The 13,228-nt window shown below is 50.8% G+C and overlaps 3 protein-coding genes across 3 annotated transcripts; all 3 read left to right on the plus strand.

The window, feature by feature from the left end:
- Nucleotides 1-151: 151 nt before the first annotated feature.
- On the plus strand, nucleotides 152-1,641 carry COCVIDRAFT_20276 (hypothetical protein; the record flags this gene model as incomplete). The annotated part of the gene is made up of 2 exons (XM_014695997.1): nucleotides 152-851; nucleotides 908-1,641. 2 exons carry the CDS (start codon nucleotides 152-154, stop codon nucleotides 1,639-1,641), a joined length of 1,434 nt encoding a protein of 477 aa, XP_014551483.1.
- A 1,377-nt stretch (nucleotides 1,642-3,018) lies between these two features.
- On the plus strand, nucleotides 3,019-4,737 carry COCVIDRAFT_20277 (hypothetical protein; the record flags this gene model as incomplete). Its single annotated transcript, XM_014695998.1, has 4 exons — nucleotides 3,019-3,378; nucleotides 3,466-3,775; nucleotides 4,016-4,342; nucleotides 4,394-4,737. 4 exons carry the CDS (start codon nucleotides 3,019-3,021, stop codon nucleotides 4,735-4,737), a joined length of 1,341 nt encoding a protein of 446 aa, XP_014551484.1.
- Nucleotides 4,738-5,285: 548 nt separating this feature from the next.
- Nucleotides 5,286-9,506, plus strand: COCVIDRAFT_30982 (hypothetical protein; the record flags this gene model as incomplete). The annotated part of the gene is made up of 2 exons (XM_014696026.1): nucleotides 5,286-7,538; nucleotides 7,596-9,506. The coding sequence occupies 2 exons, from the start codon at nucleotides 5,286-5,288 to the stop codon at nucleotides 9,504-9,506; spliced, it is 4,164 nt and encodes a 1,387-aa protein (XP_014551512.1).
- Nucleotides 9,507-13,228: the final 3,722 nt, after the last annotated feature.

A 13,228-nucleotide genomic window follows, 5' to 3' on the forward strand; every position in this document is an offset into this window, starting at 1 on the left:
ACACCGCCCGCGCACCGACCCCCGATAAGTACCCGAGATTTTCCCGGTTGTTTTGATCTTCGAAACATGAACAACAAGCAGAGCTGCGACTCTTAACGGCGAGCTTACACAACCTAATAAGTCGATAGCCCTTCAGAACATATTTCTAAGCATGAAGCACTTTAACTCAGATGTCGACGCTGTGCAGCAATCGGAATGTCCCAACCATATTTCGAAGCGTCGCAAACTACGACTGGGCAACCCCAGGACGCGCCGCACATCTCCGCCCCATTCGAATCCATCGAAATTACCAAACTCAGCGTCACAGTCGTCCTATACATCCTCACAACCATTCATACACGCCGAAGAAACACTCAAGAGTACACACCAGCACGTGTTAGTAGAGCCAGATGAGAAAGCAGCGTCTATAGCACACTGGGTCATAAGATGCGAGGCTGACACGATGGCACCACCAACACCACGAAGCGGATCTGTTTCGTCCAGCCGTGGGAGACGCTCCTCTAAGCGTTCTGCACGTGCGTCTCGAACGCCCAGCCCTAGCAAGCGAACGTTACCACAAACGTACCGTAACCAGAATATGTCTTACGCTGGAGTCTTCATTGACGACCTAGTTGAACTTCCGCATGAGGTTAAATGCAAAGTGCAGTATATACTAGAACTAGAGTCTTTGGAGAACGCAAATGGTATAACGGAAGACGAATCGCAGCAGGCCGCCTATGTGAAAAGGTACCTGGATCAGTCGCGTTCTAATGCAAAAAGTTGTTCGCTCGAAGGAGATTGGAAAGCCAGTTTATTCAGCCTTATGGGCGACTTAGCACGAGACAACTTCCAATGTCATACATCAGAGAAGCGTGAGTTCGCAGACCGTGTCTGGAGAATTGTTACGAGATGCTGATACTCCATCTAGTGTGGAACGCCGACCTCAAGCCCTCGCCGCCCGGCGTAGCCCAATCTGACGATGAAAGTGGTGCATCAACACCGTGCTTTCCACAGCCGCCATCTATGCCCCCCAACTTCGATTCACAATCAGCTTCCGGGTTTCCAGGGCCAGTGCCTTCACTGCAACCGTACACACCCTCCATCGCTTACACGACCAGCAGCGAAGCTGCCGACCCGTTCTACATCTCAACACCAAAGCCGGACATCGTAGTAGGACTTGATGACAGGCATTTCGCGCCAACGCATCGATTTCGGTTGGCTAAACACCAACGCTTTGGATCGATACTGAGCGACCCACATACGGCTGCCATGGGCTTGCGTTTCCCCTTTCTAATTGCAGAGACGAAAGGTTTGAGCCTGAATGGAGGTCTGGTGGCTGCGCAGAATCAAGCTGCTATTGGTGCCGCTTGTATGCTGAAGATACTAGATGAACTTGAGAACCAGGCTACACTGCTCACAGAATCTGCGTCTCCAGCAGAACCCCCACTCTGTTTCTCTATTACGACCGAGGGTCCAGTACATGAGTTGTGGGTCCATTTCAAAGTTAGAGACGCGACTCATATGCATAATATTAGGACGTGGCGTACAACAGACGCACGCCACGTGCGGGAGCTGGTGTGCTACCTTACTCGAATTTTGAAGTGGGCTAAAGATGACTTCATGGAGAAAATACGAGAGAAGTTGAACACGGTACCAGACTAGATGACTGTTAACTGCCAGCGTCTAGCCTCAGCTCTTTTTCGTATTAATTTCTGATATCATGGGGGCCCTCTGTCGTACGTCTTCTCTCCCTCCTCTCAGCTTAACGAATAGGCGATTTAAATGCAAGTTGAATCTTTGTTATGTATATTTATGAGCTCACGGCACTGAAGATGCACTTAAATAGCTGCTCTACAGCCTGGCAGCGGAAATTGTCTAGATGCACTAAGCCTAACTACTACGCCTGAAGCTTGGTATGACAGCTCTACTAGACTAGGAATTCAGCATAACTAGAGTGCTTGTCCTAATTGGTGCTTCTTGTAAAGCTGCTCTAATATCGAAAAGAAAACTACTAAAACGTATTTGACAGTTATCTTAGTTGCAACTAGTATACATGACTTTCCTATGCATAAAACATCTCGACATATTTTCATCATGCTCCAAAAAAAGCCAATTGCCTCGAGAGCTTTCTTGACCATCGATATAACGTGTCTGTATAGCGAGTCGGTCAGTAGACCGAAGCGGTCACTCTGCCAAGACCCCACCAACTTTGACTACTATACGTGATGCCTCTACGCAATAACGTCTAAAACTCTTCAAAAGAACCTCAATTACAGCTTGTAATACAGGCTATCTAACGTGACGCAATACTTAGCCAGCGACGCGCTGCAGCAATCTACAGTGTCTCCTAAAGCACCCTTAGTGATCGACTCGCTAGAAAGCTCTCTCGACAAGATTCTACGCCTAACTTAATAAAGCTTCTTACGATAGAAGAGTAACGTCCATCCCTGTGGGTCGAACATCCCTCCGCAACGAACCACCAACATTGTTCAAGTACCTCACGCCCAAGCTGTAGAGACTCTTAGATTTAAGTACACCTTAGTATGCTCTTCAGATCTATCTCTATCTATCGCAAACCTTAAGTAGCAAAATTACAGCAACCTAAAGGGTGTATATGAATCTTTCGTGTTAAGCGTTGAAGCTGCAATGACAACATACCCCTGTTCTATTTCTTGCAGAAGCGTAGCTTGATTATTCGGGGATCCTATGCAGTCTATAGCAAGCTGAAGAGTGTATAGCTATTCTATGAACACGTGCAGCCTTTGCTTAGGTGCATTCCGAGTTTGTCCGGCTCGGTGTGCTAGTCCTTCGCGTTTAGCGAGAGGATTTAGAACGCCGACAAAGCAGCATTACGAACGTTTAGCGTGCTACAATGTACACCTGCGCTATGCTAAAAGAGCTGAAGCTGTGGCGCAGAGTTCTAGTAGCTTCCATCAGGTGCTGCTCAAGCGCAGCCGCTGGCTATTTTTAGAAGCGGACTGGTTGCGGATCGTGCTGGCTTCTTGCTCGAGGTATCCCTCAGTCACCACAACTACGAACATGGACCCAGCCAGCCAGGCGCTCGCGCAACGTCTGCCTAAGGGTGTGCGTGATACATGTGCTGCTCGATCAGAGCACGGCGATGTCCCTATCTCAACTCTTATCCACCGTAGGCTCGGGCGACGCTCACGAGCAGAGCAGGCTCAGAGCCAGCAGTACTTGCCTCGAGAGGAGGAGAAGGCGCTTGTAAAGTTCCTGCTACTGATGTCTAGTCTCGGACAACCTGTGCGGGTTAAGTATCTTCGCTCGCTAGCCTTCAGCATAGCCCGCCAGCGGTCCACGAAGAAGTCGATCAAGCGTCTAGAGAAGAACTGGCCACGAGCGTTCGAGAAGCGTCACCCCGAACTCCAGGCGAGAAGGGTCAGATCGATAGACTGGAAGCGTCACGGAAACAATATATTCGAGAAGATAGTAGAGTGGTTCGATGTGATTAGCTAGGTACCACAGCATCCATGTGTACTGTTAGAAAACGTGTACAACATAGACGAAACTAGAGTCATGCTAAGTATGCTTGGCTCCACAAAAGTCTTAGTTGGCAAGGACGATCGACAAGGTATTAGAGGTGCGGGTGTTAAGCGCACTATAGTAACTGCTATTGAGTGCATTAGTGCTGACGGAAGGGCCCTCTTGCCACTCATTATATGGCCAGCTTCGACCCATCGCAGCAACTGGACCACGCACGAAACCCCTGGATGGCACTACGCGCACTCAGAGAATGGGTACAACGACTCTAAGATTAGCTTGGAGTGGCTTAAGCGTGTGTTTGAGACCCAGACGTGCGAGAGAGCAAGTGGAAAACTACGTATACTAATCTGTGATAGCTTCGGAACGCATGAAACACTCGAGATTCTAGAGTTCTGCTTTACTAACAATATTATCTTGTGTCGTCTGCCTTCTCACACCTCTCACAAGCTGCAGCCATGCGACGTCGGCCCTTTTGCGCCCTTGAAGAGCGCGTATCGTGAACAAGTCGAGCGACTCAACTAAGGAGGCGTAGATATTGTTAGCAAAGAGCATTTCACTTATCTCTATAGTTCTGCAAGAGATCGCGCACTAACTAAAAGGAACATCAGAGCTGGGTGGTCTGCAACTGGCTTGTTCCCTTTTAACCCAGAACGAGTGCTCAGAGATCTCCCTAAACCTCCAGCGGAAGTAAGCAACATATTAGCTCTAGGAGCCGAGATTGTGAGCACTGATGTGCTGGATGATGTGCTGGACGATGTGCCCCGTACACCTACCACGCCAGTAACAACAGTGACGACAGAAGCGCTTACGACACTGCACGATCTAATTATAAAGGACACACACGCGCTCGAAAAGACGAGTAAGGACCTTCTATAGAGACGCATACAGAAACTGGCAAGCGCTGCTAAAGTATCGTTCGCCGAGCAGGCCCTTCTTAAAGATCGTAATTACTTCTTCCTTCAGATTAACCGAGAAGCCAAAACCCGCCAGTCGACAAAATCTGTAGTTCTAGGCAAGGCTAAGGTAATGAATTTCGAAGACCTTGAGGAGGCTAGGGCAAAGCGTGCTGCGAAGGAGCATGTTTTCGCAAGCAAGCCGAAGCGTGGGCGCAAGCGCAAGAGCGACGCGCTAGAAGGATCGACGGTCCTGCCGTCGCCAAAGCCCAAAGTATTAGTAGTGCAACAGATCGATGCGCCTGAACTAACGCGTGCGCCGGTATCTGCATGGAGAGCGCCTGTAGCTAGGATGTACTAGACCGCTTTCTCTAGTTCTGTATAATGGGGTCTCGCGGCGTTGAGTAGGCTGAATAGAAAGGCGAATTTAAATTGGGTTAAAACCTAGAGGTTGTCTATAAGTGTTACATTTACGCGACTGCTTGCTTGTTTAGTTCTGCGTCGTAACGGGCAAGCTTTAAACGTGTCAGTGCTTAGACTTCTACTAACAGTGTTAAGGGCCCCATGTCCTATGCAGCTCTCGATGCAGACGCGCTTCAGCCTTGCCAGCAGTGCATGATGCATGCATAGAGCCACGCCTTACCCCGCCTGAGGCTTCACATAGGCTTCATCCCCAAGTCAAGAACACAGCGAGAGCAGGCATCTTGAGCTCACGACATCTTGACGCATCACAGTATCCCGTTGGTATCTGAGCTGGTGCGCCTGCTCGTCATCCTCTCTATATGCTGACCATCCATCAGTAGCAGAAACGCAGCTAGCAAGCAAGCGCTCGCACCACTAGGCTACTAGGTTCAGCCTTGCGAGTTCTGTTTCTTATCGAACATACCTACTATACACCCACACGAACCTATGCGGCTCTTACAGTACGGCGAAAGCGGAGAACTCAGCATCCACAGCTTCGACGATGGCGACATACCCCCCTACGCGATACTCTCACATACCTGGGGAGCAGATGGCGATGAGGTGACCTTCGCGGACCTCCAGACAGGTGGCGGCAGGAGGAAGCTAGGCTACAAGAAGATCCTCTTCTGCGGAAAACAAGCACGACATGACGGTCTGCAGTACTTCTGGATCGACACATGCTGCATTAACAAGAATGATAAGGCTGAGCTCACCTTTGCTATCCGGTCAATGTTCCGCTGGTACCGCAGCGCAGTTAGGTGCTATGTCTACCTGTCAGATGTGTCAAAGAGGAAGATGAAAGCCTGCGACAGAGCTACTGAGCCTAGCTGGGAGCCTGCTTTCAGGCTAAGTCGGTGGTTTACGCGTGGCTGGACGCTTCAAGAGCTTCTTGCTCCAGCCACGGTCGAGTTCTTCTCGCAAGAAGGAGAGAGCCTTGGCAGCAAGACATCGCTGCAGACGATGATCCGCGAGATAACTAGCATTCCGCTTGAAGTGCTTAACGGGGCCCCACTTTCTCAGACCGACGTCAACGAGCGGTGGAGGTGGGCAGAGGGCCGGATGACTGGGCGCGTCGAGGACAGAGCATACTGCCTGCAAGGAATCCTCGATGTTGAGCTAGCGCCGGTATATGGTGAGGGCGAGGCTGGCGCTTTTGACCGTTTAAAGCGCGAGACGTACAAGCTGGAACAATGCATCCAAGACATACGCCAAACAGACCCGCGCGACGACAAGAAGCGCATCGAGGAGACAAAAGGTGGACTGCTAGCAGACTCCTATCGCTGGATATTTAACAACACCACATTCATGCAGTGGCATGACGACCAAAACAGCCGACTGCTCTGGGTGAAAGGCGATCCTGGTAAAGGAAAGACAATGCTGCTGTGTGGTATTATTGACGAACTGCACAGTTCTATACCTCAGACTACCCTTCTATCGTACTTCTTCTGCCAAGCGACTGACTCGCGCATTAATAGTGCCATAGCTGTGCTTCGAGGCTTGCTGTACATGCTCGTGCGCCAGCAGCCATCGCTTATGTCGCACGTCCGCAAGAAGCACGACCACGCAGGCAAAAGCTTGTTCGAGGACGCGAATGCCTGGGTCGCCCTAACAGAGATCTTCGCCGACGTACTGCAAGATGCAGGCCTAGGCACAACGTACCTAATTGTTGACGCGCTCGACGAATGCGCGACAGACTTACCGAGATTGCTTAGCTTTATCGCGAAGCAGTCGTCTGCGTCCTCTCGTGTCAAGTGGATCGTGTCTAGTCGCAACTGGCCAGATATTGAGGAAGAACTGGAGCGTGCTGAGCACGAAATGAGGCTCAGCCTTGAGTTAAATGCCGAGTCGGTGGCTGCAGCAGTAGAAGTGTTTATCCAGCAGAAGGTGTGTCGTCTAGCCCAAGAGAAGCGCTACACGCTAGAGGTGCAAAACGCGGTGCTCCAGCACTTGACGTCGAACGCGAACGACACCTTCCTCTGGGTTGCGTTGGTGTGCCAAGACCTCAAAGCAACGCCGAAGTGGGACGTGCGAGAGAAGCTAGCCCAGTTCCCGCCTGGTTTAGACTCACTTTATAGGCAGATGCTAGACCAGATACGCAAGTCTAGCAGCGCTCGAAGATGTCTGCGGGTGCTGGCAGTAACTGCTGTCCTATATCGACCAGTCACAGTCGCTGAGCTAGTTGTACTTACTGAACAGCTTGCAGACCTTGTTGATGACCTAGAGTCTGTGCGGAAGATCATCGGCCTCTGCGGATCGTTTCTCACACTGCGCGACGACACGGTGTACTTTGTGCATCAGTCCGCTAAGGACTTCCTCGTCACAAAAGCGTTGAACGAGGTCTTTCAAGATAGTATAGAATGTGTGCATCAAAACATCTTCGCGAAATCACTTGCACTTCTGCACGAGACACTGCGCAGAGATATATACAATCTTCAAGCGCCTGGATATGCCATAGAAGACGTCAAGCCACTTCTTCCCGATCCTCTAGCCGTGTCCCGCTACCCATGTTTGTACTGGATTGACCACTTCTACGACTCAAAACACAAAACACCAACATATAGTGCTATGAATCAAGAAGAGGCTAGGGCTATAGACACATTCTTTAGACAGAGATATGTCTACTGGCTAGAAGCGCTCAGCTTGTGCGGAAGCATGGCCAAAGGGGTGGTCTCAATGACAAAGCTGTGGGAATTAGTCCAGGTATAGTCTATGTAGCTGCACACATAGTCTTCACAATATAACTGCTAACATCGCTAGGGGCTTGGAGACATAGACGTATTAAATAAGATTGTGTACGACGCACGACGATTCATCAGGTACCACAAAGAAGCAATTGAAAACTTTCCTTTACAAGCGTACGCATCTGCTCTGCTCTTCAGCCCAGCAGACAGCTTGATAAGAAGGCTGTTCCAGCACGAAGAGCCAAGGGGAGTAGTGGTCAAGCCAGCTATGAGCAACGGCTGGAGTGCGTGCCTGCAGACGCTTGAGGGCCATAGCAGTGATGTTACCTCGGTAGCTTTCTCGCACGACTCGACCAAGGTAGCATCAGCGTCAGATGACAGGACTGTCAAAATATGGGATGCGAACAGCGGGACGTGTCTGCACACGCTCGAGGGCCATAGGGATCATGTTAGCTCAGTAGCTTTCTCGCACGATTCTACTCGGCTAGCGTCAGCATCTTGGGACAGCACTATCAAGATATGGGACACACGTATCAGGATATGCCTACACACGCTTGAGGGCCATGGCCTTTATGTTATGTCAGTGACATTCTCGCACAACTCGACCTGGCTAGCGTCAGCATCTTGGGACTTGACTGTCAAAATATGGGATGCGAGCAGCGGGACGTGTCTGCACACGCTCGAGGGCCATAGGGATCATGTTAGCTCAGTAGCTTTCTCGCACGACTCGACCCAGCTAGCGTCAGCATCACATGACAGCACTGTCAAGATATGGGATGCGAGCAGCGGGATGTGCCTGCACACGCTCGAGGGCCACAGCATGGAGGTTGGCTCGGTGGCCTTCTCGCACGACTCGACCCAGCTAGCGTCAGCATCAAGCGATAGGACTGCCAATATATGGGATGCGAGTAGCGGGACGTGTCTGCACACGCTTGGGGGCCATAGTAGTTATGTTAGCTCAGTGACCTTCTCGCACGACTCGACCCAGCTAGCGTCAGCATCAAGCGACAGCACTATCAAGATATGGGATGCGAGCACTGGGACCTATCTGCACACGCTCAAGGGCCATAGTAGTGGTGTTAGGTCAGTGGCCTTCTCGCACGACTCGACCCAGCTAGCGTCAGCATCTTGGGACTTGACTGTCAAGATATGGGATGCGAGCAGTGGGACGTATCTGCATACGCTCGAGGGCCATAGTGATGTTGTTAGGTCGGTGGCCTTCTCGCATGATTCGACCTGGCTAGCATCAGCGTCAGAAGACAGCACTATCAAGATATGGGATGCGAGCAGTGGGGCCTATCTGCACACGCTTAAGGGCCATAATAGGGAGGTTAGCTCGGTGGCCTTTTCACACCACTCGATCTGGCTAGTATCAGCGTCTCGGGACAGTACTGTCAAAATATGGGATATAAGCAGCGAGACTTGTCTGCACACGCTCGAGGGCCATAGGGATCATGTTAGCTCAGTAGCTTTCTCGCACGACTCGACCAGGCTAGCGTCAGCATCTTGGGACTTGACTGTCAAGATATGGGATGCGAGCAGCGAGATGTGCTTACACACGCTCGAGGGTCATAGTAAATGGGTTCAGTCCGTGGCCTTCTCGCACGACTCGACCCGGCTAGCGTCAGCATCTTGGGACTTGACTGTCAAGATATGGGATGCGAGCAGTGGGACGTGTCTACATACCCTTGACGTCGGCACACCTCTTTCGCTCTTGTCTTTCGATTCTACTAGTACTTTGCTCCACACAGAAATAGGCACTATTGCTATCTCTAGTTCCCAGGTCACGGACCGCATCGACGTTACAGCATCAAAACTACAGTACCAGAGTGCTGGTATAAGTTCAGATCACAACTGGGTCATGTGCGCTGGTAGCAACGTACTATGGATACCGTCCGAGTATCGGCCATCAAGCTCAGCTGTGAGTGCGACTCTAGTAGGCATGGGAGTAGGATCAGGAAGGGTCTGGCTTTGTCAGGTGACTTAGGCAAGTAACGGTAGATAAATATAGAGCTACTTTAAACCCCTATGCGTCTATGCTTATTCAAAATGTTAAGACTAACTAACTATGTAATATTCGTTATACATAGTTACAACAGAAACCTCGTGAAGTCTATGCTCAATCGACTTTTAAGAATAGGCAACAAGCAATCATGCGCCCAAGCGGTGGCTGGACGAAGCCTCTCAAGCTTTGCGCCACAGCTTGAGCTATCTTGGTATAGCGCAGGTGTACATTGTAGGCCGCTAATCGTTTAAAACCTGCTATGTCAGCACGCGAAGTTCTCTCCCGAAAAGCGAACGAGAGTCGCAGCAGGCCGGAACAACTCGGAGCACACTTAGACAAAAGCTGCACGCGATGCAAGATTGAGAGTATACTCTCTAGTTAGTCTAGTATCAGAAGGAAGTTCCGAATAACTAATTGATTATGTTGTCTGCGATAGAGCAGGGTTGTCTAAGTAATGTAATTTTAACATTAAAGACGAAACACCAAAGAATGCAACATAAAAGCCAGTAATTTTGCCTTTTAAAGCCTACAATAGATAAATATAGCGGTAAAAGTTATATAGAGACTATTTTGACTCTATAAAACTGTGCGGCTTGGATACAATAGACTCGAGCAATGTTGGTGGTTCGGTGTGGAGGGATGTTCGACCCACAGGGACGGACGTTAGACAATTATTAACTATACACACACACACAATTTATTTACGCCCGGCGGCCGAGCCGAAAGGGCTACTAACGCTAGTCTAGCTTTACACTTCCTATGCTACGTCTTGGTCTCTTTAGCCCATATGTCTTCTTTGGCCCACTTCTTTATATAGCTTATTATCTAAATCAGAGCCCTTACTTAATACCTTGGCACGCCTCTTCTCTATCTACGATCGCTCCTCATCAAGTGCTCGTGGGTTAGTATTGCTGATGGCAGACTGGCTCAGAGTCGGCATCTCTACGAGATTCTCTAAGTGTTCAACATCCTATCTTCGGCGGCTGAAGCGCTGTCTGCTGCTGGTTGCACGAGGCTGCTGATAAGTTTATGTTAGTATCTATAGTTTACCTAGTAGTTAGTTAGATATTAGTTTGCATCAAGTCTTCGTGTTGCTATTGCGAATCGTATCGTCGCTCGCACTGCGTCCATGTCCGGCGCCCATTTCGCGTCGTCCGTCGCTGCTTTGCCGCCTAGGTAGAATGACATGTTTCCTCTGCTTATCTGCGTGCACTGCAGCATTTCTATCCGCTGTGTCGTCCACTTTCGGCAGCGGAANAGAAAATGCTCCACCGTCTCTGCTGCCTGGCCGCATTCGCATTGGTCTGTTGTTGATGCTTTGATTCGGTATCGATACGTGTTCAGCTGTGCCATGCCTGTTCTAAGCTGGGCAAGTACGCTGCTCTCTTTCCGCGAAAGCCCGTCGTAGAGTTGTCGCGTGTGCTTTCCTGGCAGTGCCGTGTCGATTCGTTTAGAATATGCTCCTACGTCTACTGGTACCTTCTTAGCTATGCCTTGCTTACGTGCTATGTTGTGCGTAGTTGATCGCATTCTAGGGAGCTGTGTCTGTGGTTTAGTGTTTGGCCTAGTTGCTGTCTTCGCCTCTCGCTTGGCGAGGCTTGCGAGCTCATTCTCTTTGCTTGCAGGTAGCCATAGCACTGTTACTGTGTTTCCATCTCTTCTTAGTGTTTGTGCAGTCTTGTAGAACTGGCTGATGTAGCTTTGCCCGGATTGCTGCCGCGGTCTTCTGAGTGTGAGCACAGCAGCTTTGTTTCTTGTTATGAGCGCGATGCTGCGATACCTCAGCTTCGGCAGTCTGCTCAGTGCCTTGGCCATTGCTGCCAGCTCTGCCGCATACGGATTCTGTTCCTCTCTCTTGCCCAATGTGACAGAGAAAGATTGTTTTTCGTTCTTCTGTATGCTGGTCGCGCCTCCCATTCCGACCACGCCATTCCGCGCCGAGCTGCTTACCGCGATGCGTACCGCCCAGTTCGCCTCGAGGCTCTGTGCCGCGTTCTCCACTACGGTCTGCACTCTCTTCTCCCATGGTGCTAACACACCTGGCCGGACCGTCTCTATCTGCTCCATCTCTATGTCCTTGAGCGCTTCTGCCACCTGGAACAGCGGCGAACGGTACTGCCTTCTGAACTTCCGCATCCGCGATGTGTTTCTTCGCAGTGGGTTCGTCTCAGGCAGCGCGTGGATGTCGGTCCACAGCTTGACTGCCCGCTTCCAGAACCGCTCTTGTGCACTTGGGATATGCGCCTCGGCTTCTGCCACCCATGTCGCTACCGTGCTGAACGTCCCTACGATCGCTCGTGCACCTATTCTTTGCACCCTGTTAATAGGTCTCATAAGCTTGTCTTTATAGGCGTGCATCCACACGTTCGACGCGTAGTCTACGGTCGGCGCAACTGTCGCTGTGAACAGCTGTCGCGCCACTGTAGGCGAGAGTCCTCGCAGCCTCCTGAGTTCCAATGCTGCTTCCAGTCCCTTCGCGGCTGCTCTTGCAATGTGCTTGTGGTACTTGAGCCTGGCGTCCATGAGCACGCCAAGTATCTTGACGTGGTCCTTGGGCGAGACGCTCTGCCCCTTGATAATGAAGGGCTCGGTGGCACTCTTGTACGCCCTACGAGTAAAGTGGATAACGGCTGTCTTTTCTGCTTCAAACGTCGCTCCGCTTCTCCGTTCCCAGTCCAGTGCGTCTCTGATAATGGCGTTGATACCCTCCCTGTTGCTTTGTGCTGTTGGGCCTGTGACCCACGCAGTGAAGTCATCGACGAACGCAATCGCACCTCCGTACGTATCGATAGGTCGTTGCACTAGGTCGGCGTTGAAGAAGAGAAACAGAATTGGCGATAACGGAGACCCTTGCGGCAGACCTGCTTGTGGCAGTTCTTGGACCTTAGAGGCCTGCCCGTTGACCTGGATTGACGCTGTGCGCTCTGAACAGAATGCCTCTACCCACTTCAGCAGCTTTTGTGGTATCCCCCGTGCTTTCATCCTCTGCAGTAGTCTTTCCTTGCATACTCCGTTGTACGCTCCCTTAACATCGAAGCTGATTAGGCTGACTGTCCGCCGGCCCCGCCACGCAGTGTAGATCTGTTCCTGGAGCAGTACTAATGCTTGCTCGGCTGATCGTTGCTTGCGCGCTCCAAAGTGGTTGGTAGGCAGAAGCCCGTGTGTCTCTACCATGTGCGAGATCCTCTCTGCCACCACCGACTCTAGCACTTTGCCTAGGGTAGCCAGTAGTGAGATCGGCCTCCATGCCTTTGCGACGGTGTAGTCTTCCTTGCTTGGCTTCTTGAGCGGTATGATCTTGGCGTGTCTCCATTGGCTAGGTAACACTCCCTCCTCTAGCGACTGTCGGAATAGCGCAAGCACATGGTCTTTCACTACCGGCCAGACCTGCTTCCATACGATGACTGGCAGTCCGTCGTCTCCAGGTGCTTTCCATGACTTGGCGGCATGCAGCTATTAACTATACACACACAATTTATTTACGCCCGGCGGCCAAGCCGAAAGGGCTACGAACGCTAGTCTAGCTTTACACTTCCTATGCTCAGTCTTGGTCTCCCTAGCCCATATGTCTTCTTTAGCCCACATCTTTATATAGCTTATCGTCTAAATCTAAGCCCTTACTTAATACCTTGGCACGCCTCTTCTCTATCTACGATCGCTCCTCATCAAGTGCTCGTGGGTTAGTATTGCTGATGGCAGACTGG

Source organism: Bipolaris victoriae (genome assembly GCF_000527765.1).
Source record: "Bipolaris victoriae FI3 unplaced genomic scaffold scaffold_137, whole genome shotgun sequence".
NCBI lineage: Eukaryota > Fungi > Ascomycota > Dothideomycetes > Pleosporales > Pleosporaceae > Bipolaris > Bipolaris victoriae.